Source organism: Pteropus medius, unplaced genomic scaffold (genome assembly GCF_902729225.1).
Source record: "Pteropus medius unplaced genomic scaffold, Ma_sr-lr_union100, whole genome shotgun sequence".
Taxonomy (NCBI): domain Eukaryota; kingdom Metazoa; phylum Chordata; class Mammalia; order Chiroptera; family Pteropodidae; genus Pteropus; species Pteropus medius.
Window position 1 is genome coordinate 5948943 of NW_024351731.1, and position 25423 is coordinate 5974365.

The window sequence follows — 25423 nt, forward strand, 5'->3', positions numbered from 1 at the left end:
GGGTGCGTGTGCGTGGGTGTGTGTGCATGGACGTGTGCGCGGGCGTGTGGGCGTGCACGCTTATTCTTGCACTTTCCTGTGCTGAAAACTTTTTCCAAAGTCAGTGTATTCAGCCTGTGTTAAGCGTGTTGGCATTTTGAAAGGTGTTTTTTAGCCTCTTTCCTTCTGATCCTTCGGCCATCTCTTATTTAATTGGCTTTTTAGAGTATAATTTGCATAGAACAAAATGCACTCACTGTAGGTGTCAAGTGTGATGAGTTCTGACCAATGTGCCCGCCTGGGCGACCCCTTCCGCAGCCTGGACCCAGAACCTTCCCGCCACCCAAAGGGACCTGGAGCCCTCCCCCTCCCCGTCACCCCCACTCCAGCCCGGCCCCCTGGCGGGGAGCCCATCCGGTCACCCTGCCCCCACCCCCGGAAACCCTCCTCCCCCGCTACCCCCAAACCCACCCCATCCTGGACCCCAGGGAGCTCTCCGCCCCACCCCTGCTGGTGCGGCCCCACCAAGAGATGCCTCGCTGGTGTGGTGGGCGGGGCCATGCCGCCCCTCCCAGCAGCAGGTGACCCCACTGGCGCACGCGGCGGGCGCCTCGTGATTTCCCCGCCTGCTCACGAAAAGCACTGGAAGGTTGTTTTTGGGCCCTGTTCCTCCTAGCGGGTAAGGCTCTGGGCCAGCGCTCGTGGGAGGCGACAGCAGCCTGGACGTGGAGCCCCCGCCCCCACGTTCGGTTACGGTGGGCTGGGTCCCGGCGAGATTTAACCCCAACCTCGCCCCTACCACAGCACACCGAAGTCTGGGGCCTGGCTGACTGGGGGCCCCTCGCTGCCCAGAGTCGGCAAGCCGGAGCTTGCGGGTCGCAAAAGGCAGCGTGTGCAGTCCGCCGTCCGCCGTCCGGGCCGATCTTAGCCGCGCAGAGGCCGGGGCACCGGGTGGGGGCAACAGCCGGTGGGGCATATGGGGATGGGGGGCGATTGGGGGTGGGGGGGCACAAGGTCAGGGCACATGAGTGGGGGTCGGGTCACCGAGGGTAACAATGCAGATGGGGCACGGCGTGGGGCGACTGGGTGGGGGGGCACGCGGGCGGCCCAAAGCTACTACGGTGGGGAGCGCGAGGTTAATGGGGGCAGGTGGGGGCATGCGGTGGGGGTCACTGCTGAAGATGGGGCACAGGGTAGCACATCGGGTGGCGGCACGCCGGGTGTGGCGGGCTGCACTTCCAGGTCAGCCAGGGGATTGGGCCTGCTCACCGTCTCCCCCGAGAGTGTGGGCTGCACGCCCTCAGCCTCTGTGCTTGGGCGCCGTTATTGCGTGATTTTTCACACGCACGGAGTGGCCGGCTCCTTCGGGTGGGCGGATGAGGAGGCGGAGGGCGGTGGGTCACGGCGGGTCAGAAAGCCGTGACTGGCCGCTGGGGGCCGGCGAGAGGCCGCTGGGTCAGGGGAAGGGACGCCCACGGGCCCCTGCGGCTGCCCTGGTGGCATAGACCAGTGAGGCATGTCCCAGTAAGCCACCGCTGTTGTCTTTCAGGTTCTGGATACCTACATGTTTCATTCTTTTCTTAAAGCCCGGCTCAACAGAAGGATGGACGCCTTTGCCCAGGCGGACCTGAGCTCGCAGTCCGAGGAGGACAGGTACGTGTCGCTGTGATCAGGTGCACGGCTCGGGGGCGCAAACGCGCACGCGGTGTAGCTCCGTTTGGTCAGTGTGTAGTCCCGTCGGGGAGTCTCACGCCGCAGCTCGGTGCGTCCGGCGGCACAGCCAGGCCGGCTCCGTGCATTTCCACGCGTGCCCCTGGTCCGCGTGCCCCTGGTCCGCGTGGTCCCTGGTCTGTCCACTCCCTGTTGCCTTCTCTCCCCCCCCCGCTGTCCCCAAGCCTGTTCCCACCTCTTGTCCCGACACCCTGGACCGTGCGTCCCCTGTGCCGACGCCCTCGCCTGCTGTGTGCTGCGGTCTCTTCTGGTGGGGCAGACGCACCGTTCTCCCCTTGGGTGCGAGGGCCTCGGACACTGGCCGCCGCCTTGGGGAAGATGCTTTGCTGAGGCTTTTTCCGCGGTCAGCGTCGTGGCCGTCGAGTAAAGTGCTGCTGCTCTTCCTGCCCCAGGGTGAACGGGATGCTTCTGAGTCCAAGAAGACTGACCGTCGAGAAGATGGCCTCCCGCAAACCCTCGGCCCAGCACGCGGCGCGCAGGCGCATGGTGGTCAGCATGCCCGACCTGCAGGACGTCGCCAGCCCCGAGCTGCTGCCCCGCAATGCGTCACTGCGGAAAGCCGGCCCCCTGGACCGCAGGGGCGGCAGCACAGGTGACACCCTCCCTCTGACGTCCACTCCCACCGGACAGGCCGCTGGGAGAAATCAGAGCTCGTTTCGGGAGAAGGGCATGAGGTTTTTTTTTTTTTTAGCTATTTATTTGAAACATTTTTTGAATATTCATTTCTCAAACTAAGTTCGTTACAGAAAATTAGTTCTTGTTTACATTTTCCATCACTCAGTCTCGCTGCTCAAGGTGACGGTTTTGCACCAGGTTTCTGTCCCGTTTCTGCACACGTCTGCGTTTGCGTGTACACGCGACACACAAAACACATTTGCACATGTCAGTGTCCAACGGGACACGGTGACTGTCAGCCCCCTGTGAGTGCCAGACCCTTTGTAGATCTGGGGTGCAGAAGAACCCAGTGCCCGGCCCTCAAGGAGCTGACATCGGGGGGTGAGGGCAGACAGCGGGCAGATAAACACATCGTGTCGGGGTATTCGGTGTCGTGGCCCGAAGGAAGCGAGGTCAGCGATGGTGACGGTGGCTGAGTGTGGACGCGACACGTCAGCAGAGGCAGCCACGCCTGTCACAGGGGGCGGCATGTTCCAGGCACGGAGACAGCAAGAGACTTAGTGTCATGCGATGCCACGGCTGCGTCTGTCAGCTCGGCGTGTCCTCGGGGCATAAATCGCTACATAACACGTTTGGACGTGTGTGAGCTGCAGCCAAGCGTGTGACGTGTGACATCGGAGACTCACAGTCGGGAACCCTCTCTGCGCAGCTCCAGGACGGGGTCTCGCTCCGTCCCTAGTGGACGGAGACTGTGAGGCCAGGTGCTGTGAGCCGTGTGGGCCCCCTGGTGGCCGCCAGTGTCTCTGGAGACTGAATGAGGGGACCCCCCCCACCAGGTGTCCTTTAAACAAAGGGACCTGGAAGAGCAGGCATTCTGGAGGCGACCGCTGGGCATGCGTCCCTGCACGGCCGCTTCCGGGCTGTGTGACCCGGGCAGGGTCACCGTCGCCTTCTGTAAAACCCAGGGGCGCCTTTTCCTCTGAGCCCTGTGCACCCCGCCCTCCTCCTCGCCCTGCCTCCCCGGGGTGAGCTGCCTACCTGCAGGGCTGGCCTTGTCCCGTGCCCTGGAGCCTGCAGAGGAGGAAGCTGGCTACCTGGGAGGCCCTTGGGCAGTGTTTGTGGAAGGAGCTGCCGGTGGCTCTGGCCCCAGCTGCTGTGCCCGGGGACAGGTGGCAGCCTCATGAGTGGCTGTTAAGATGAAACACTGATTTCACACGGCTGGGCCCGGCCAGGCAAGGCCGTCCTGGCTCGGGCATTGGCTCAGCCCTCCCGTGAACACTCAAGGCCAGATGTTTCAATGTTGCATTGCCAGCTTTAGCAGATAGAGTGATCAGTATTCCCAGGGTGCCGCGGGGCGCTCCATGGAGCTTTCCGGAATTGGCGCACAGATCTCACTTTACACTGTACCTATTGCGTGGAAACAGACGGACACGTGACGGGCGGGTGGGGAGCACGGGCCTGTTTTCTGGGTCTGCTGACCACCTGCTCATTCCCCCTCACCCTTCAGCTCTGGAGGTGCCCCCGAGGCCGATGTTCACCTTCAAGATGCCGGAGATCCACTTCCCCCTGGTGGGCCAGTGCGTCCAGGCCTACCACTGCGACTGCGTGGCCCAGCTGAGCAAGGCCATGGGCGCCAGGACACCTGGCAACTCCGCGCTGCTGGCCAGGTACTTGTACCTCCGGGGCCTCATCCTCCTGAGGCAGGGCCAGCTGCTGGATGCCCTCCTGGACTTCCAGAGCCTGTATAAGACGGACCTCAGGATCTTCCCTGCCGACCTGGTGAGGCGGGCGGTGCAGTCCATGTCGGGGCCCGAGCGAGCCCAGGCTGAGCAGATGCCCGAACTGAGGAGGCTCATCAGCGACGTCCTGGAGCCGCCCGGAGAGGCCCCCCGGGCCGACGACTGTGTGAAGCACTTCGAGCTGCCGAAGACGCACCTGCAGCTGGATGAGTTTGTGCAGCGGGTCCAGGAGTCAGGCATCGTGAAGGATGCTGGCATCATAAGCCGCCTGTTCGAGGCCCTGACTGTAGGTAAGGGGACAGGTTGGCCAGTGGCCAGGTGGCTCCCTGCAGTGGGAGGGCTTTGCCACCGTCCTGGCTGCTCAAGGAGCAGGGGCAGGGCCTGCCTTCCGGGCTCGGGCCTCCCCCCTGCCCCCCCTGCTGCCAGCAGGGCACAGGCTGCCCCGGCTGGTCTCCGACCCGAGCTCTTTGCGGGGGGTAGGGTCTGGGGACGTTTGAGGGGGGACCAGGAAGGCCCTGCAGGTTTGCTCCTGTCCCGTGCGGTCCACTCGCTGTGTGACGGCCCCTCCTCATCCATGTGGGACAAAGGCTTCAGCTGGACTAGGTCGGACCCACACGAGGGCACGGGGACAGCGTAACAGACGCCAGCCCCCGCGTCCAGCGCTGCGTTTCCCAGTCACCGCCCTCGTCTGTCCAGCACCCCTTACGCCCTGCCCCCACCCTCAAAGGGATCTCCGTCCCCACCGCAGCCTCTCCTCCTGACCGTGGGTTTCCCACAGACGGCCGGGTGACACAGGACGTGGGTTTGTGCGTGTAATTGTAGGTGAGCTGTCACTCTGTGCACGTCGGGCCATGCTTGCCGTTTGCTCAGTGCCGTTTGCACCGTGTATTGTGTGGATGCACGAGGATCCAGTGTCGTGGCAGGCGAGGGTCATGCCAGACCCTGTTCAGTCAGGCGCTGCTCGGCGACTTTGCTGTTTCAAATGCAGAGACGGCGAGAAGGCTGCCTGTGTCGGGGGGACATGTGGCCCACCTTCTCCAGGATTCGTGTGCAGCCTGGCTGGGGTGGCAGGTGCCACCCTGGCAGTGACTCGCCCCCCACGGTGGGTGCACCGCCTGGAAGAGGCGTGTGTGGGCAGCGCTCAGGGTTGCCCATGTGACGAGTGGGGCGACCTCGCCCGTGGGTCGGGGACAGACGTGGCACTGGGCCTCAGAAAGCCACCCTCCCCGGGGGAGGGCAGTGAGAAGAGGGTCCCCAGGCAGTGGGAGGTGACGGTCACCACGTGCCCAGAGCTGGGGGCCTTCTGCACGGCCAGGCGGGAGCTCGGGGCTCTGGCGGTGACATCGCCTCCACCACAAGGTGCGTGTGGCCGACAGCATGGAAGCAAACAGTTGGCATCTTTACGCAGGATTAGAAATGAAGGATCCGTGTTCTGTATGGGCGTGCGCCATGGCCCTGGGTGTGCGTGTGAATGGCGGCCATCAGTGTGCATGGCAGCCCCCGTGGGCAGCGGCTGCACAGTGGACTCGTGTGTGCACTGTCCATTTCTGCAGCCTGGTGGTGCAGTGTCCACACCCCAGCTGGTCATGTGGTGACCGTCACCTTCCACTGCCTGAGGACCCTATTCTCACTGCCTGCCCTCCCCAGGGGAGGGTGGCTTTCTGAGGCCCAGTGCCACGTCTGTCCCCGAGGGGAGCTGTTTGGGTTCTGGCGACACCGGCCTCACTCTGCCTGCTCCCGGTAACTCCTCTGGGGCCGACAGCGGGACGGTCGGTGACGGTAGGGGATAGGGCGTTGGCTCCGGGCTCTGCATTCAGGAGTCTTGACGTCGGTGTTCACAAAGTGCTGTGTGTTTCTCCGTCACGTCCTCTCTCATTTTCCCGTGGCTGGGACCTTTTTATGCCCAGTTCGTCAGACTAAGCGTTTTCTTTCGTCCAAGTGAAATAGCAGATGCTTCTGATTAAAGCCGCCCAGACCACCAGGACGTGTGGACCGCGGCGCCCGCCGGAGGCCGCTGCTCTGGGTGGCGTGTCTAACATGGGGGGAGGCTGCGAAGTGGGGGGTTGGGGCGCGACCTGCAGGCTCCCTGGTGCCGCCCAGCCCGGGGACTCCAGGCCACCTGGGCACAGGCTGGTGCCCTGTGCTTCGTCTTCTCTGGTGACTTATTTAAAACAACATGCACGAACACACAGACACCCCGCCGTTGCGTTTCTCTTCCATTCGGATCCAGTGACTGGATCTGAAACGCGGAAGCCGCTTCCAACCCCTGGGAGCCGTTAGCGCGCCGGCGCGCGCCCTCTGGTGGACACTCCGAGGTGTTGCAGGGGCTGCGTCTCATCGCTTTTCCGTTCTTAATTCCAGTATCAGTAATTCCCGCCTCTCCTGACCTGTCGCAGCGTTTTCGCGGGCTGTCCCACAGCTGGTTGCCGTGATGTCAGCTTCCACAGATAACTGTCACCCCCGACATCGATAGGGAGCACGCTGCACAGCCGGGCGGGGAGGATGCAGGAACACAGGGCCGTGGGGCCGTCCGCGCAGCCTCCGGGCCCAGCTCCGCACTCGCCGGCAGGGGCCTCCTCTGCACGCCGCAGTTTACTGATGCGGGCCGAGCCGATAGCAGCGCCGGCCTCCTCAGGGGTTGGGTCCGGCCGGGAGCATGGCCAGTGTCGGGGCAGGGAAGGCTGAGCGTGGACGTCTTAGCCGGGGCTTGGACGGGGTGGCTCTCTGGTCCGGGCACGCGGGGGCACTGTGTGCGTGGAGGCCCGTGACGCCTCGGCCGGTCTGGGAACACGCTTGGCGTGACTGCAACGATGAAGGTCAGAACATCCCGACATAGGCCGGCTTCAGGCACGGCTTGACCCAGAGGCACAGGCGCATCACCGAGGATCCGGGCTCTTCACTGTTAGTGTCATCCGAGGACCAGCTCCCCTCAGGGCCCCAGGGCGTCACCCTTGGTTCTAGTGGTGACACGGGTCTTCGCCACCATGAGGAGAGAGTCCCTTCCCAGTGTCCCCGATGTCCTAAGAGTCGCTGTGACCACCTGGCTTGGGCCACGGGCTGTGAAGGACACACGGGGTGGGGCCGGGTCCAGTGCCCACCCCAGGACCTGGGGTGCTGAGGAAGGGCAGAAACTCCCCGGTGCCCCCCAGGGGGACGTGGGTCCTGCTACCTTGCTCGGTGACACGCTGCCGTGTTGGGCAACGCAGACCACGGAGGTGGCTCTGACTCTCCTTTCTGACACTCAGGACAACAGAAGCTGATTGACCCGGAAACATTCAAAGATTTCTACACGTGCTGGAAGGAGACAGAAGCAGAGGCCCGAGAGATCAGTCTGCCTGCGGAGGTCGTGGAGCACCTGGACAAGCACGAGTGTGTGTACAAGCTGTCCAGCTCCATCAGGACGAACCACGGCGTGGGCAAGATCGCCATGACCCAGAAGCGCCTGCTTCTGCTGGCGGAGGGCCGGCCCGGCTTCACGGAGATCTCCACCTTCAGGGACATCGAGGTGCGGGCACCCCTGGGTCACGGCCGTCTGCCGCCCGGCTCAGAGCAGTCCTTCCCCTGTGGAGGACACTCGGATGGCGACTGTGACTCGTCTTGTGCCCGATACTCGTTTTCCAAATTCACACGGCGTGCTGGACGTGTGAGCATCGCCGCCGGCCCTCAGGGAGGCAGTGAGACCTGCACCCAGGGGACCCAGTTTCCTCTCTCGTCCCCACGCCGGCTTCGCCGGACTGCCCCCTAGAATTCCGAACAAAGGAATGTCGAAGGAGGCGAGAGACTGGCCGCCCTTAAACGCCGTGACGCGTCCACGTGTGGACAGCGGCTCCTCTGGTCTGCCGGGCGACACCGAGCCCTCAGCCCCGGCCGCTGTCACACGTGTCTTAGAACAGGGTCCCACGGACGCCCTTCCCTTCTCCCCTTTCTCCCTCCTGGCCCAGGGCCACGTCAGGGCCTCGTCTGTCCTGCCGGGGCGTCCCCTCCCGCCCCCCACCTGCCCCGGCCCTGGGCCAGGCCCCAAGGACTCTGGCAGGTCCCCTCAGCGTGGATGAGGACGTGGCCCTTGGGTCGCTGTGCTCACGTCCCCTCTGCCTCCACAGGAAGTCAGGAGCACCACAGTGGCCTTTCTGCTGCTCAGAATCCCCACGTTAAAGATTAAAATGGTGTCCAAGAAAGAAGTCTTCGAAGCCAGCCTCAGGAGGGAGTGTGACCTGTGGCACTTGATGGTGAAGGAGATGTGGGCCGGGCGGAAGCTGGCCGACAGCCACAAGGTCTGGGACGCATGCCCCGCCCCCCGCCCCACCTGCCATACACGTGGCCCTGTGACAACACTCGGCCCCATAGACAGGCCGAACCAGACCAGGCCCTGACAGCAGGCAGAGAGGGTGCCCTGGGCCTCGCGGGTTGGGGATGTGTGGCCAGCACGAGGGGCAGGCGGGGTGCTATTTGGGCCGTGGTGGCGGCCACTGTGCGCCCTTCACCTCACTTCCCTGACTCTGGTGACGTCCAGGAGCAGGGGGCGGGGCCCGGCCTCCCGCAGGTCCGAGTTGGGTATTCTGGGCACACCTGCTGAGGATCCCTCCTCCCTCCCACCCCAGGGTTGGGGTCCAGGCAGGGGCTACACTGGATGCCTTCCATGGGCCTAGGTGTAGGTGCCAGGGGTCTTTGGTGTACCCAAAGCCACCATGTGGCCCGAAGTAAGGGAAGGTCCAAATTAAGCCTCGTGGTCAGAGGAGGTGGTCAGAGGTACGGGGGGAGGACATGAGGGCAGGCGAGAGAGGGGAGCCCCTCACGAAGTGGGCCAGGAGCGCGAACAGGGGCCTAGCTGCACGGTGTCCACTGACCGCCTGCGGCCCACACGAGGGTCCCGTGGCAGGAGACCTGCCACTGAGATGTGGGTTCGGTTGGGGGGCTCAATCCGGACGCTGAGCGAGCGCCTGATGGAGCGAGGCGGGAACTGGTCCTTGCCGGATTCCGACAGCCGGACCCTTGCGCTGGGTGTATCCAGCACCAGTGAGCCCAGGTGTGCCGACTCCCACGGCAGGGTCTGCAGGGGTCCTGCTGGTGCACACCCACACCCGTTCACGCCCATGCCGCCCACGCCCGTTCACACCCATGCCCCAGGGGGCAGGCAACAGACAGCGTGTGGCCACAGAGCCTGAAACGTTTGCTGACCCCACGTCGGTATCTGTCTCAGAGAAAAACGACGACGCGACATCCCGTCCAAACTCCAGCTCTTTACGCTGCTCTGAGAAAGGCGCCCCCCACCCCGAGAGTGTCGTTTGCTGCGACGCGCTCTCAGGCGCTCTGTCCCCCCCCGCAGGACCCTCAGTATGTCCAGCAGGCGGTGACCCACGTCTTGCTGATGGACGCCGTCGTGAACACGCTGCAGTCTCCTGGGGCCATTTACGCCGCCTCCAAATTGTCTTACTTCGATAAGATGAAGAGCGAAAGTAAGAAGCACGTGTTTGACACGCGGCGTCTCGAATGTGTCTGATTTTTATCTAGGTGACAGTCATCGATTAGATCCGGTACTTCTCTCTCCTTCGCTTTGAACCTTTAACCGTGTCTTTGAACCTTTAACCGTGTCTTTGAACCTTTAACCGTGTCTGAACCTCGCACGTGGTTCCGCCCCTTTCCTTCTCTCGTGAGCGACGCACGTCGGAGCTCGCCTGTCGGGACGCGCTGCGAACCTCATGCCGCTCAGGCTGCCTGGTATTCGTCGGAGCATCTGCTGGCTGCTTTACGTGCCGCAGAAACTCGCGGACGGCCGCCGAGCGGCTTGTGCGCGGACGCGTGCCCGCGCGCTGTAAAGCCGCGGGACCCTGTGCGCGGCCGCCCGGCTCAGGGAGCGGTGGAGGCCCCGGCGACCGCGTTCCCCGCTTTGTTCTCTGCGTGGTCGGTTCCCCAGGCTGGAACTGGCCGATCTGCCTGCAGACGTAACCCTGGCCCTCGCGTTTCGGAAGCCATAGACGCTTGCTGGCGGCTCAGTTCCGTTGTTTGTGGAAGGGTTTTCAGGTCTAGGAAACAGCACATGGGCAAAAATAACGTTATGCACCGTTGTCGCTGCTTTTGATCTGCTAAAGCCAGCTGTCCCGTGATTTGCACGGTGGAGAGTGGAGAGGGCTACTTAGGGCCCCTGGCATCAGTCACTGCTCCACGGTTACCCGGCCAGAGCAGAGTTTTAGCACACCCAGAGGTGTCCAGCACGATGGACTTTAGGACATCGTCTTCACCCCAGAAAGAAGCCCTGCACCATCTAGCAGCCGCCCCAGCCCCTGGGCACCTGCTAACGTGCTCATCTCATAGACTTGCCTACCTCTGGACATGTCGCCTGTGGGGTCACGCGCCGTCTGTCCCTGTGCGGAGCGGAGCGTCTCCGGGGTTCGCTCCTGCAGCACTCGGTCCTTGATGGCCGAAGCCTCCCGCTGTGTGGTGGGCAGGGCACACACCCAGCATCAGCCGGCGAGCTCGTTTTCTGTGTGGACGTGTGTGTTCATTTCTCCGGGGTGCAGAGCTCAGAGACTCTGGTTTTTAGGGTGCCCCAGAACGAGAAACACGAACCTGTCACGCGTTCGTTCCCCTGGCGCATCTTGCTCTTCACTGTGTCTTACTGTGATCTGTCTCGCTCCTGTCTCAGACTCCCTCTCCTGGGCGCAGCCGGGGTGCTCTGGTCCTCACGGACCCTGCTGGGGTGGCCCTTCCCAGCGGCCCTAGAACCAGGCGTTGATTGCGGGTTTTATCCCAGGAACGAAATCAAATAAGCATGTTTCAGCCGTTGAGATCACGCCAAAGCCGGCTGATCTTTGTCAGTTTACAGAAAAGCGTTCCCTCGCCTCTGTAAACAACGCCCGGGAGGGGACAGTGCCTCTTACCTGCTGTCCACCTGGTTCTGCGCAGCAGAGGGGGACCCATCGTCCTGTGTCCCCGGTCCCACCTGTGCTACAAGTCAAGAATTGTTCCCCTGTGTGTGAGTGTGCTGAGGCCTGGATGCCTGACCCTGGGGTCACGTATCATGGAAATGCTAAAAGTTGTTAAATTTTCAGAAGCTTCGCAGCCCACGCCTGGTAGGAGGTGCCTGGCAGGGCCTGGAGGTGACATTGTGTGTGTGTGTCATTGATGTGCGCAGGTGGTATTGATGTGTGTGTGTGTGTGTGTGTGGTGGGCTGGGGGTTGCTCCTGGGGGAGGCGGGGTGCTAAGCCTCCTACAGCACATGGGACAGCCCAGCTGCGGCCCAGAACACTCGCGGCCGCGGTTCGGAAGCCGTGCTCACGGGCCGGTCCACGCCCTCGGCTCTGTCTTGGGAGCACTAAGTCGTCGAGGCGTGTTTTAGGTCCCCCGTTGGCAGCTGCCACGTGACACTGCACGTGGACGGAGGTCAGGTGGCGAGGCTCACTCGGGAAAGAGCTGTGTCGAAACAACAGCGTGCAGGTCATTTGACAAATGCTCCCTCTTGCCAGTGACAGCGCGAGGAAGGACGTGGGGCTTTCACGTCTGCTCGCAGAGCGCCCCCCCTCACAAACTACGAAGTTTCACCCCAAACTGATGCTCTAGAGCGAGCGGAGTGTGCGAGGCTGCTGAGTGACGTCAGCGTCCTCGAGCCCCGCGAACGGACACCGTGTCCACATTTCAGTGCCCTTGGCCATCCCCAAGACCACGGCGGAAACGCTGAAGCACAGAATCAACCCTTCCGCGGGCGAGACCTCCCCGGGCGCCGTGGACGTCTTGCTGTACACGCCAGGTACGGGGGGCTTCTCCTCGCCGGCTGCCGCCGGGGCGCGAGCCGTCTGACGGGTCCAGACTGCTCACCGTCAGCCCCGGCCGACCGGAACGGGCCGCTCAGCAGGTGCCCGGGCAGCCCCAGCCCGCGTGCCGCCGGCGCTGGTTTTCTGAGACCCGGTCTGCACTGCTCCTCTCCCCAGGGCACCTCGACCCGGCGGAGAAGGTCCGAGACGCGCACCCCAAGCTGTGGTGCGCCCTGAGCGAAGGCCGGGTGGTCGTGTTCGACGCCTCGTCCTGGACGGTTCACGAGCAGCGCTTCAAAGTGGGCGCAGCCACGCTGGTGAGTCCGCGGAGCTGTGGAGGGCGGACGGTCACCCCGTGCGGGGCCACGGCCCACAGCCCACTTCGAAATCAGGCCGGTTAGGTTGACACCTGTAGCGACCCCCAATACAAAGACATCCAGCCCTCAGCGCCGCTTCTGGAGGCTCCGCAAGGCCTCGCACCTGCCTTTGAGCATCTCTTATGTTCCGTTCTCTGACGAGGCACCCACGGGGGCCAGGGCCTTGAAAGGACCCACTCCTGGAACTTTCCAGACTTCTGGCCACCTTCTAACTTGGTGACTTCAGGGCACCTGTCACGACCCCACCCTACTCCTCAGGGGCTTCGGAGGGCGTAGGAGGCCACTGTCCCCAGGGAGCCCCTAAGGGTCACCCTCGCACCCTTCTCTTGTGATGTGAAACTTTTTCGTTTCGTGTTTGACATGAAAAGAACGTTCTAGCAAAGTGAACAGATCAAAGGATTAGGTGTCAGTTTTGCTGTCTGTGGCCCATCGGTGATGACAGGTGACGGTCTGTGGCCGTGTGTGCTTTCAAAACTGAAACCCGTACCGTGAGTTCAAGTACACGTTGCTGAGGGGATGCAGATCATTCTTAAATGGCTGAATGGCAGACTGTACATTTTAGCCAGATACCAGGAAGTTGCTAAATTATTTCCTCCTATAGCAAACAATGAGCTTCTGATAAAGTAACAGGACCCAAGATACACGCAATCCAAATATTTATAAAAGTCTAATAATGCTTTAGACCAAATAAAGCAAAGAAAAATTAAGGAAATCATTCTCCTAAAATTTTTTTGTTGATTTTTAGTTACAAGCATTTCAGAGACTTTTTCATAGGATAACTTTTAAAATCCTAGTTAAAATAAAATCAGAAGTCTGCCCCCCAATTAAGCCAAAGCTGCGAGTTATCCCTGTTACCTGAAAATATCTTCCTACTAGTTTCAGGTATATTTTGTACCATTCAACAGGAAAAAAAAGTGGGATAACTATCCCAAGAAAATCCTGCCTCCTATGAAATTTACAGTTCAAAGTAGTTCGATACTTTTGGGCTAATAAAGATATTTGATTAAAGTTATCTCGATTGTCAGGTAGATGCCTCCAAAAGGCTTTTGAAAGTGGTTAATTCTGAAATTAGCAAGTTAGCACCTTTTTCTAACTTTATTGGTAAAATTAAAACTCAATTTGTGTAAGGTCCTTCTTCTGACTTAGATAAGGAGCGATGGGACTTCTACTCTTTGAAAGGTGCTTTTTTTTTGTATTGGAAACGTGAGACATTTCGGTTACCGGTAAAATGCTGCACTCATCACAGATGAAGACGGGAAAGGCAATCACGAAATCAAAACGAAGGTGCCCACTAGCCGTCTGGGTGACAGCGGCTCGGGGACCCGGGGGCCTGGCCAGGACGGGCAGGAGGCGGGGCTGTGCTCACACGTTCACATGGCTCTCATAACTCTGCAGTGTTTTATCCGTAATTTCCACTTTCAAGTCTACACGTGACCCCGGGCTGCTGACCTCGGGGTGCTGGAGGCCTGGCCGCGCGAACTGGCGGCTCGAGCTGGCCGCGCTGAGCCTGGCGCTTTTATCAGCATCGTGTGCAGATCCCGCATCTGCACATTCCTTACCCGGTAAAATCCGTAACCCCAAAACGCTCCGGGTCCTCATGGTTTTCCAGGCACGCACGGGCACAGAGCGGGAAAGTGAGCTCCCCAGCACGCATGTCCCCAGCCAGGTGGACGCGGTGACACTTCCAGCTCCTGGTGCAGACACGCGCCCTTTCCCGTCCTCGGCGCTGCGGTTGGGTGTCCCACGTCCACACTTTCCACCAGCGGTCTGCGTTTGGCCGGCCGGCACGGAGCTGGCCCGCGCTCCTTACGCGCAGCGGGACGCCCGGGCCGAGCCTCAGGGAAAACACACGTCGGGTCGGCTTTGTCCGGCCGTGAGTTCTCGTGCTGTCGGTCGCAAGTTCAACGTTAGTGAATCGACGGGTTACGTGAAATACTGTGTCTGAGCAGAAGCGCGCAGAAAGCAAGGTTGTGTGTTGACTGGTTGACGAAACGTGACCAGAGGCTCGCGGGAGCCTGACTGTTGTCCCCTAGGAGTGGAGGCCCCGAGTTCGTGGACGTGGGTGGGGGGCCGGGGACGCCGAGGGTGAGCACCGACGGGCTCTGTCTGGTCCTCTCGGTGCCTGCAGACCTGCATGGTGGCGGTGGAGCAGAGCCAGGTGTGGGTCGGCTCAGAGGACTCCGTCATCTACATCATCAACATCCACAGCATGTCCTGCAACAAGCAACTCACCGACCACCGCGCCAGCGTCACAGACTTGGTGGTGCCGGACAGGACGGAGGCACCCAGGTGCTGGGCTCTGCGGGAGGGGGCCGTGGGGACTTGGGCGGGGCAGATTCCCGGAGGGGGCTGCAGACTGCAGCAGCAGGCGGCTGGGAACGCGGAGTCGGGGCCCCTCCTGTCTGGTCTGGTCTCCGGCACGGAGCAGCACAGCTGTCCTGTAGGACCAGGTCCGGGCATCACTAGGGTGGTCAGTGGCAGCTGGCACTCGGCCTTCCGTGGCTTCTGGTGGTCTGGCCACGGTCCTTGGCATGCAGACCCCTCCGCCAGGGCCCCGTCTTCTCGTGGCACGCTGCCTGTGCCCCCGTCTCTGTCCAGGGCTCCCCTCCTCTGGAGGTGCCAGCCGTCCAGGATCAGAGTCCACCCCTGCTGACGTCATTGAACGTGGATACTATTGTGACAGTGTCTCTCCACCCAAGGTCGCCCTCTGGGGCCCAGGGGGTCGGGACTCTGGCAGCTCTTTTTCCGGGGACAGTACAGCCCCCCACCAGGTGCATTTACCTTGCCAATGTGCTGTCTCTGCCGCGTCAAGACTGTCAGCTCCCCGGGCGGGCACCCACGTCCACTCTGCTCTCTGCTGTGTGCCCCGTGCTTCGTGCAGGACCTGGCACTCAGCAGGTGCCGGGGCAGACGCGAAAACCAGGCGGGGTCCCCGCTTCCCTCTGCGGAGGAAGCAGCAGCTCAGCGAGTGTATGAGGCGTGCTTGGTGCAGGTGGCCACGACTGAAGCTTTTCTGCTGCTCCCCTCTGCGCCACCCTCCCCCTGGCTCCCTAGCTTGGTTTCAGAGGGGCCATCTGTCCTCAGGCCCAGTCCAGGTGGACACAAAGAGGTAACCGTCAGAAGGTAAGGGGCAGTGCACTGCACAGGTCTAAGTCCACCCTGCAGCTGCCAGTCACCAACGCGACACCTGTGCTGGTTATTCAGCCTGAGCTTGGGGCGCGTGTGTACCCCGTCCGGCCCCGCGAGGAGGTTAGATTCTAGCTCACGTGTGCAGGGCAGCCGACGGCCACGAGAGACAGACCTGCCTTTCCCGCTGCGGCGGATGCGTTTCCACTCAAAACTTATTTTTGCCACATCGATACTGTCGCGGAAGCTTTAATGGCAACTTTGTTCGTTTTTGGATTAAAATGTACACAGTGTTTTCAAGGACCCAATAAACTTTCTACCTCCAGCCAGGTGTACTCCTGCAGCGTGGACGGGACCGTGCTGGCATGGGACGTGAGCACGCTGCGGGTGACCAGCCGGTTCCAGCTGCCGAGCGGCGGGCTCTCGTCCCTCAGACTGCACGGCGGTCGCCTGTGGTGCTGTAAGTCCCCTGTCGTCAAAATGGGAGCCAGCCCCCTTTTCCAGGGAGAGCGAACAGGACGGGCTGCCTCTGCTTTACGCGTCTGCAATGTAAAAATTCGCTGTCTTTTAAAGCTCTGGCCCCTCCCGAGCCTGCTGCTCCCCCAGGCTCCCCACACCTCCCCCGCGGTCCCACAGCGAACGGGACGCCTGCTGCTCGCAGTGCGAACGCAGCCTCGACGCCCCCAGGAGGTCGCGCTGGCACTGGCGAGCAGCGAGGGCGAGCCCGCCAGGCCCGGGCCGCGTCCTCGCCCCCGCCGGCTGCCGTCACCTCTGCTGGCAGCCGGCCCACTCGGTGGGCGGCTTCGCCAGGGGTGTGACGGGAGGTCCAGACGCTGCCTGTTGTTCTGCATTTCTGAGCCTCGAGGACACAGAGGCTCTCTGTCCTCCCCTGGCGGACGCTGGATACACGGCGACAGGTGCCGCCACGTTCTTCAATTGAAGCATACTCTACGTAGGGCAGAAGGCACGAGACATGTCCAGTTTGCTGTGGTCTGATAAGCACACGCCCCATCATCGCCCAGCAGTGAAGATGCAGAGCACTGCCATCCACCCAAAGGGAACACTGCTGACTGCTGTCACGGGGGCCTGCGCTGCCTGTTCCGGAACGTTCTATAAACAGGCCCCACGCGGGTGTCCTTTCTGCCGGCCCCGTTCAGTCAGCGCAGTGTTTCGAATCCGTCTGTGACGCTCCGAGCCCCAGGAGCGTGTCCGAGACCACGGCCTGGTGGCCACTTCTCCTGTGGGCAGACGTGGTGGGCCACGTCGACCACCTGAGAAGCTCGCTCTCCTCCAGAGCTGTGGCATTTCACGCTCCCCGGCCCCGCAGCCTCACCAGAACCTGGTTCTCATCGTCACCGCCCGAGTGCGCATGAGGTGGCGGCTCCTTGTGGTGTGACCGCATGGCCCTGATGGCGAAGGACGCTGAGCGTGTTCTCCGTGTCCACTGGCTGTTGGCACATCGCCCTGACTCTTCAGGGTCCCTGCCCGTCACCGCGTGCTCTGGCTGCCGCCGCCGTGGCCGCGCTCGGCCGTGGCCCCGCTTCGCCTGCTCCCGTCTGTCTGTCTCTCCTTTCGGCCCGAGTATCTTTTCTGTTTAGTTTTCTTTGTTGGCCTTTTAGCTCTTTTTCTGTGTGGCGTTGTGGCGGCAGCTCTGAGGGCTGTGTTTCTGCCCTCGGCGCTCACGGGGTGACGTGAATTCCGTTCGCCTCCTTCTGCCCCTCGGGCGGCTGCTGTCGAATGCAGTATTTTCTGCAATTGTGAGGTGAACCTCATGCCATTCAAACAGATGTTGCTTGAGGACCTGTGGTCAGAGGCCTGCGTCTGAGAGGCGGCTGGCACCCCTGAGTTCAGTCTTCGTGTGCATTCAGGGTCAAACCCAGGCTCGGTCCCGGACAGTGGGTTCCTGTGGCAGGTCCGTCAGCTCTGTGTCCGTGGGTCACCTGGGAAGTGAAACGCCACCCCCCCCAGCCCCCACGTGAGCTCAGGGACTGGGAGGCGTGAGAGGCCAGGGACAGTCACCCCAGGAGGGGCCCTGACGGGCTGGCGCGGCCCCCAGTACGCTGAGCTGGCTCAGAGGGAGGGGACAGCAGCAGGGCGGCAGGGAGGGCTGTCCCCACGGAGCCGCCTCCAGAGCAAGCCTCCCAGACCCATCTCTGCCTCCTGGCTGGCAGGCGGGGGCCCCCGGAACCCTCCCCATGTGTGCTGGGCACACCTAAGGGACAGTGGGGGACAGTGGTCAGTCCCGCCCACGCCTGTCACACCCTCATGTGTTCGCACAGGCAGAATCAGGGCGCGAGTGTCCGGCGCCCTTGCCAGCAGGTCCTGTGGTGCAGCGCAGGCCAGCACTAAGGAGGGGCTGTCGGGCCAGGGGACCCTGTGGGTGTCCGGGGGAGCGGCACCTGACGGGGCCTTACTAGTTGGTCCGGGTGGCTGACGGCCTGGACGGAGGCTCCTGGAGGATGCTCAGGAGACCCCACATCTGGCCGGGCCTAGGAGGTGAGGGGAGGGCTGGTGGCCGGCTTTGGCCTTCTGTGACCGAGAACCCAGCTGAGCTGCCACATCCTCAGGACAGCCAAGGGCAGAGGGGTCACTTCTCTGTCAAGGCCGAGTGCTGGGGGGCCCTGAGCTGACTCACTGGACGGGAAGCTGGAGCAGCACGCGGTGTGGGGGGCGCCCCACTTCCTAGGCTGGTGTTCCCTCCACAGCCGATGGCACTCCCGAAGCACAAGGCTGTCTTCCTGTGGCCACGACGCTGGCACAGTGGCTTCACGCGGGGGCAGGGTACATGCAATAAAATGCACAGAGGACGGTCCTGCAGCCACCCCCGCTCTGCCCCCCACACGCCCGGTTCCCGTGACCTGCGGCACTCGCGGTGTGCAGAACACACTTTCTGCGAGCGGGTAACGAGCGTGGACGGAGGCCGGCCCCGTGACCCTTCGCTCTGCAGCCGCGGACGGCTGCGCGCGCGCGCGAGCATCCAGATCAGAACCCCTGGCAGGGAGACCCCGAAAGGGGCTGCGTCGTCGCCACGTTTCGCAAACTCTCGGCGAGGGCGCTGGGTCCCAGTGGTTTCCCCGCCGGTGAAATGGCTGCTGCTCGCGATGTCCCTGTGGGCAGCACCGTGGAGGCGCCTCACCCGGACCGGAGCTGGCCCCACACGCCGGGGGCGGCCTGAGCCTGTGGGACCAGTGTCCCCCAGCCACACAACTGCTTGCCCAGTTCTTGTGTCCTTTGGCTCTGCGCTTACTTGGCCTGCCACTCACCCTAGCTCTGGCCTTCCCCAGGCACAGGTGCCAGCATTGTGGTTGTGACGACGAGTGGTGTACTCTGCCAAGAGCTGAAGCTAGACGAGACCTTCCAGGAGAGAAGCACCGCCTTCCTGGGCTTCCAGCTCCTCCCCGAGGTACCCAGGGTGCCCGTGGCCCGGGGCTGCCACCCTCACATGCTCCTGGGTCCTCCCAAGGCGCCCACGACGTGTCTGCCGCCCCCCACACGCTCCCGGGTCCTCCCAAGGCACCTGCGGCGTGTCTGCCGCCCCCCACCTCGTGACTTCTGTCTCAGCAGGGGCAGCTGTGGGCGGCGTGTGCGGGATATGACGACGTCTTCATCTGGGGCCTGGGGAACCTGGCCCGGCCCCCTCAGCGGCTCCGCCTGCAGGACTGCTCTGAGGTCAGCTGCATGATCAGGGTGAAGAAGCAGGTGAGCAGGGCCTGCAGCCCGGGGCAGCCCCGCAAACTGGGGCAGGCGCGTGTGGTTTGGGGGCGAATCCTGCCACCTGGAACACGGTGGGGCGGGGCACCACCATGCACACGAGCGGTCTCCTCTCCCGGGCAGACCCGTGTGTGCCAGTGCCCCCGTCTCTCTCGGCAGATCTGGGTGGGCGGCACTGGGCTGTCGCAGGGGAAATCCAAAGGGAAAATCTACGTGATCGATGCTGAGCGGAGGACGGTGGAGAAGGAGCTGGTGGCCCACAGCGACACCGTGAAGACCCTGTGCTCCGCTGAGGACAGATACGTGCTGAGCGGGTCCGGCCGGGAGGAAGGAAAGATCGCCATCTGGAAAGTCGAGTAAACGCGGTCGGTGGCGATCGGGGCCGTGCTCCGAGCGAGGCCGGCGAGCCCGCTGCCCGGGGCTCTCCCAGCACAGGCAGGCTCCAGACGGCCGGGCGGTGGGGCTGGCGGTCAGGCTGTGTCTCTCCCGGACTTTCTTGATTCAACTGTACCAACAGCGTGTGGGACTGGGGTGCTTCTCAGGCAGGTGACTGAATCACCTTTGTGAGAACCTCTGCGAAGTTACACTGTAAATTAATGTAGAAAGTTTCAGAATCCACAACCCGGGCCAGCACTGGAGTCAGCTGGAAGCAGTTAAGCAAAATCTCATCTGACCTGCAGACTTCACGTCTCATGCTGCCTTTCCTCTACTTCATTCATTCATTCATTCATTCATTCAGCAGACACGTACTAAACACCAGGTTTATAGCCCTACAGCCTTACGTTGACTTCCTGTTTCCAGCAAAGCCTAAGAGAACGGGTATTTTTTAAGTGACCTTTTTGAACCTGCCCTTGCTGTTCCCCATCAGGGCAGGTGACTGAGGCCTACCCAGGGAGGGGACCACACTGTGACAAGGCTGCCTGGACAGGAGGGTCTGGGGCAGCTGAGGCAAGCTGTTTTTTCTTTTTAACCAATGCAGAATTTTTTTAACGAAGAAACCTAGAGAGACTTTTTTCTACCAAAGATCAGACCAAAAAGTCCCCTCTGCACTGGCCCGTGTCACCGTTCCCCGGTGAAGTTGCTGCCACGTGATCACCTCTCACTAGATACCGATGTACATTTCATTCCGTTGGCCTCTCGTGTGTGCTGTGTATGTATCTGCAGATGGTGCTTTATAATTTAACAAAAAGTGATCTTATTAGCTATAAATAAGTGTTTGCAAAAAAGACACTTTGCACATTCTTACTATAGTATTGAGGTTTCACTCCCTAAACGTCCAGCAAGGAGCCTTTCGCCACGGTCGCTGGGCACGGAGGGAGCATCCGCTTGCTGCTCGCGTGTGGCCCGGGGCCCGTCCCCTGTGGGCCCAGCACGAGTCCAGTCACAGGGGCTGCCGAGCCCTTGGCCCTGGGCTTCCGGGACCTGGACAGTGTCTGCACCAGGCCACACTCATCCCGCGAGGCCTCGGGGTGCTGCTCGGGCCTCCAGAACAGGGCTCTGTGTCGGAAGCGTCTGCGGGCCTCTGACTTGATCTACGGGATCCATTAAGAAAGGTCAGACCACTGACCGATGTTTAGGGGCGCTGTGTTCCCTGGGGTGCAGGGAACAGCCAGGCAGCCCAGTCCCCCCAAGTCTGCTTACCGAGAGGGTGTGTTCCCAACTTCTAGAAGGATGGCTTGGCCAGCAGCGAAGGGCAGAAGGTTGAGTTCTGCTTTTGTAAACACATGAAAAATTTCAGTAAAAGTCTGTCAGAAATTATTTAATGCCACATGTAACCAGGTATTTTCACCTTGTCGATAATAAACTGTTGTTTACTAAACACCAGTGTGCAATGTCCTTACTTTATCCAACATTAGCTGGCAGGAGATTTTTAGAATATTACAGGACCACTTGGATTTGCTCTCAATTCATCCTAACTAGCCATCAAGTGATTTTAATGCAGACTTTTGTTTTTTTGTTGTTGTTTTTTTTTTTAGACAAGGTAACCCTTGGTTGACCTCACAGATTGCAAGGACCTTGTCCTCTTACGATCCCTTATTTTTTTATTTTTTTATGCCTGCAGCACCTGATCTTCCTGGGCGGTCTCCCATCCAAGTACTAACCAGGCCTGATCCTGCTGAGCTTCCGAGATCAGGCGGGATCGGGCTCGTTCAGGGTGGCGCGGCCGTAGACAGACTTTTTGCTCCTTTACTCTGGGTGATAACTTCCAAGCCTTTCCTTGGCAGCGATTTCACTGGAAAGTGCAGCTGGTGCAGAAAGGCAGGGGCTTGTAGGCCACGGTCACTTACATAAAAGCAAAAGGAGTGAACGGTGGTCAACGGGCCTGAAGGGGCCGCAGCCGGGTGCAGGGTCTGCGTGTGTGAATGGGCCCTCTCCTCTGTCAGTGGGGTCTGCTGACGCGGACAGGGCGCCCGTGTGCCTCCGGTGTCCCCACTGCACTGAGGAGGCCCCACGGTGAGCGATGTCACGGGACAGCCCCGCGGGCTGGCTGCATGAGCGGGGCGATGGTGCCCTCCCTGCCTCGGCCTTAGGGACCTGACTTAAACTGGCACAAAAGAAAGTTTACCTTGACCGAGAGGCCAGTCTGCTTCGGTGTAATTTCAGCTCTGCAGCCTGTTTGAGACAATGAGAAGAGAGCTCGTTCCCCGGCGGCGGGGCCTGCCCACTGCTGAAGGCCTGCCCCCCCACGACAGCAGTGGGGGGTGCTGAGGTGGGGGGAGCTGCGAGGATCACATGGCAACGTCTTCCGATGTGTTCTCGGAAGGTGTGAACACACCAGCTGATCTCAAATGACACCCGAGACTGGGTGTGACCGTGACCTTGGAATTAAAAGCGCATGGCTTTCGTCCATTTCCAGGAGATTCCTTAGTGAGATGAAGGGCCAGGCGGAGTCGCCCTTGGCCCCCGCCGCCTCGGGGCGATGCCAGGGGGTCCCCAGGGGCTGAGGCAGCGCTCAGGGACACTCGAGAGCTGGTTTCTCTGGGACATGCTGCAGTGGCAGTGTGACCTTGGGGGTGCACAGGACTCTGGGAAGCTCTGGGTTTCTGTGCCTTGAAACGGAGGTAGCCTGGGGCCCTGGCCACGTGACCCAACCCCTGTGAAACAGAGACACTTCTTTCCTGCAGGGCTGGTTTAGAAACTGGGAAGGGTGCCCCACTGCCGGGCCCAGGAGAGGCTGAGGACAGTCCATCCCGGGCTGCTCGCTGGGCCAGGCTCCTGTGGGGACATTAAGGAAGAGCAAGTGGACATGTGACAGCTGCTGCAGAGGGCTGGACAGTGGCCCCGTCCTAACCCCGGAAACCTGAGAATGTGAATTTATTTGGAAAAAGGATCTTTACAGATGTAATTAAGTTAAAGATCACGAGATCATCCTGGATTAGAGTGGACCCTAAGCCCGATGACAGTGTCTTAGGAGACACATTTACAGACATGCATGGGGGGGGAGGCGCAACTACTTGTTACTCGGGTGTGTGCACACCACGTCAAACCCCACAGATCTGCACACCGATACCTGCGCATGTCACTGTATGCGGAGTCACCACGGAGCCTACAGCTGTTGCAAAAGATGACGAGGGAATATTTTTAATTTGATGCCAACAAGTCTGACGACTTAGATTGAATGGAAAAATCTGAAAGACGCGAACAACTGAAGCTCATTCCGAGAGAAACAGAGAACCTGAGTGGCCTTGTTTATAACAAAGAAATTCAGATATAAATTCTTCACATGACGCAAACCTGACGTAAAGAATTCACTGATGAATTTTTCCAAACACATAAGAATGAACGTTTCTTATCTCATTTTATGAGACCGACATCACCTTGCTACCAAAACCAGACAAGATACAGCAACACACACAAAAAACAGACCAAATCAAATCCAGCAATACGTAAAAAGGATAACACCTTACGACCAGGTGGCAGTCATCCCAAGAATGTGAGGTTGGTTTAATATTCAAGACCAGGACGTGGTTCTATAGTGTAGCGGTGAGCACGTCTGCTTTACACGCAGAAGGCCCTGGGTTCGCGCCCCAGTGGAGCCACGGTCCATGGTCTACGGCCACGCCACCCTGAACAAGCCTGATGTCTGATCCCGGAAGCTACGCGGGGTCGGGCCTAGTTAGTACTTGGATGGGAGACCACCTAGGAAGACCAGGTGCTGTAGGCGTAAATAAAAATAAATAAAAAAAATATTCAAGACCAAGTGACATAATTCACCATCTTCAAAAGCTCAAAACAAGAAATCACAAGTTCATCTCGATAGAGTCAGACATAACTCAACATCCATCCATGATAAAAACTCCCAGCGAAGTAGGAATAAAAAGAAACTCTCTCAACTTGATAAAGGACAGTTATACAAACGCCACATTACTCTGTGGTGAAAGACGAATTCCTTCGCTAAAATCGGAAACGAGGCAGACGTGTCTCATAGACTGGGAGAAAATATTCACAAAATATACATCAGATAAAGGAATCGTAGCCTTAACATTCAGTAAGAAAAACCAACTAAGAAACAAGACAGAACTTAGGTTAGATGTTTCAGTGAAGACAAATGGATGGCAAACACGCAAAAACACGGCTAACGGCCCAGGAATCACACGTCACCCCAGCACGAGACACCTCGACACCGTGGGGACCGGCGGCTGGTCGCAGGTACGCCGGCAGGGGCTGGAGCACCTCGATCCTCCATCACCTGTAGGGGCGCAAAACGGGAGAGCCCCACTGGAAAAGGTTTTTATAACGTTAAAAGCGAACGCGCCGTATGACTCAGCAAGGCCTCTCGGGCTTTACATCCGAGAGAAAGGAAAACACGCGTCTCCACAAAGTCTCGTCCTCAAATGTTCACAGCCTTTCTGTTCGCGACCGGAAACGAGGAAGAGTCCAAACGCCCGCCACGGTCGGGGGGACGGACCAGTGCGCTCATGTCACCGGACGCCCGTCGACACCAAGGGAAGTGGCGGTAGCTGCGGTGACGCGGACCATCGAAAGATTCCTGCGGATCACACAGGACGACACTGATTCCGCGTACACGGAGCTCAAGGCGGCGACTGTAGTGACAAAAGGCAACGCGGTGACTGTCACCTGAGGGGGGAGGAGGGAGTGACCGACTGCACGGGGGCACAGACGCTGCGGGGCGGCAGTGCTCGGCCACGGACACGCGTGCAGCAGTCCGTGTGCGAACGCGCTTCCCCCGGCCTGTGCCCGGGACGGAGGCTGCGTCGTAACTACCCGCGTCCACTCCTCCAGCACCTGCTCCTGGATCGCGATCGCCGTCGTGGTCACACGGCGAACACGCTGATCGCCACTGACCGCGTAACATTCCTCGGCTCTACTGCGTGTAAATTAGACCTCAGTGGAGCTCGCGGGTAAAACACAACAAAGTCGAAGTCGGAAAGGAGAAGCAAACCGCGGTTTGTCCTGACGCGTGAGCTGAGGGGAGACGCCAAACCTCGACTCGACGCGCTCGTGCCGTGTGGACGCGGCTGAGTCGGGTGTCCCCTGCGTCTGTCCCAGCGGCCCCCTCGGCCCCCCGCCCTGCCAGGGCCCCACTGAGTCCTGGGGGGGATCCCCGCTCTCACCTCGGAACGCGTGTTTCTACCATTTCTAAGGATCCAGAATAGAACTTCTGGCACCTCTCAGAGCCCAGTTTCTCGATCTACAAATTCCAGTCTCGTCTCCACACTGTTGGAAGAACCCAGTAACGTAACGACGTAGAAGACGGACGTCGAATAAAAGGCTTATAATTAAAGCCCAGGAGTCTTGGCTAATAGCCAAACACGAGATTGCTCAAGAATTCGATTCTCTTCACTAACAAATTTTTCTGTCTACGTATGTCCTACTTGAGGCCTCCCACTCTTCCTGGGAAAACCCTAAAGTGTCTTACCCAGAAAGACGAGTTAGTGTTGCAACTTTAGAATGATATAGACAAAATAGATGTTTATTTTCAAATAAAAACAACAATAAAAAACCCATCTGTTCATACTTTTACAGGAATGTAGTAAGATCCACATCAGCAAATAGGGATGATCAAATGTTTTGCTGAACAAAACATGTAGGTTATAAACTATGTAGTGTGCTCCAAGTTTTAAGAAACTTTCTGCCTTAGCCTATGTGGGGACAGATGTCAAGGTGTTTGGACCGGGACACTGATTTTTGGTTACCTACTGCCCCAGCCCCAAGAGGGCCACCTGGCAAAGGCGTGCAGTGCATCCTGGGACCAGCACCTTGGTGGTGGAGGGCGGGGGCGCCTCGAGGGGAGGAAGGACCACCTGGGCCAGAGCAGGCACTGCCCTCGCGGGGGCTCCATCTGGACGGACGGCAGGGGGCGCTGCACACCGGTGTGAGCGGTGGGGGGGGGGCTGTGTGTGTTGGGGGAGGCGGGCTGCCGGCTCGGCTTCCCGC

At 60.3% G+C, this 25423-nt stretch overlaps 1 protein-coding gene and 1 pseudogene across 1 annotated transcript in view; one reads left to right on the forward strand and one right to left on the reverse strand.

The window, feature by feature from the left end:
• The window catches only part of DENND3 (DENN domain containing 3), a 38916-nt gene extending 18073 nt beyond the window's left edge, over window positions 1-20843 (forward strand). Inside the window, exons 12-24 of the mRNA XM_039846212.1 lie at window positions 1529-1632; window positions 2103-2302; window positions 3833-4354; window positions 7310-7569; window positions 8165-8335; window positions 9388-9517; window positions 11699-11806; window positions 11988-12127; window positions 14316-14476; window positions 15640-15773; window positions 18598-18716; window positions 18875-19012; window positions 19184-20843. Coding sequence (XP_039702146.1) covers window positions 1529-1632; window positions 2103-2302; window positions 3833-4354; window positions 7310-7569; window positions 8165-8335; window positions 9388-9517; window positions 11699-11806; window positions 11988-12127; window positions 14316-14476; window positions 15640-15773; window positions 18598-18716; window positions 18875-19012; window positions 19184-19384 — 2388 coding nt within the window. The 3' untranslated portion in view covers window positions 19385-20843. The remainder of the gene's footprint in view (window positions 1-1528; window positions 1633-2102; window positions 2303-3832; window positions 4355-7309; window positions 7570-8164; window positions 8336-9387; window positions 9518-11698; window positions 11807-11987; window positions 12128-14315; window positions 14477-15639; window positions 15774-18597; window positions 18717-18874; window positions 19013-19183) is intronic.
• A 234-nt stretch (window positions 20844-21077) lies between these two features.
• Window positions 21078-21196, reverse strand: LOC120588912 (uncharacterized; annotated as a pseudogene).
• Window positions 21197-25423: the final 4227 nt, after the last annotated feature.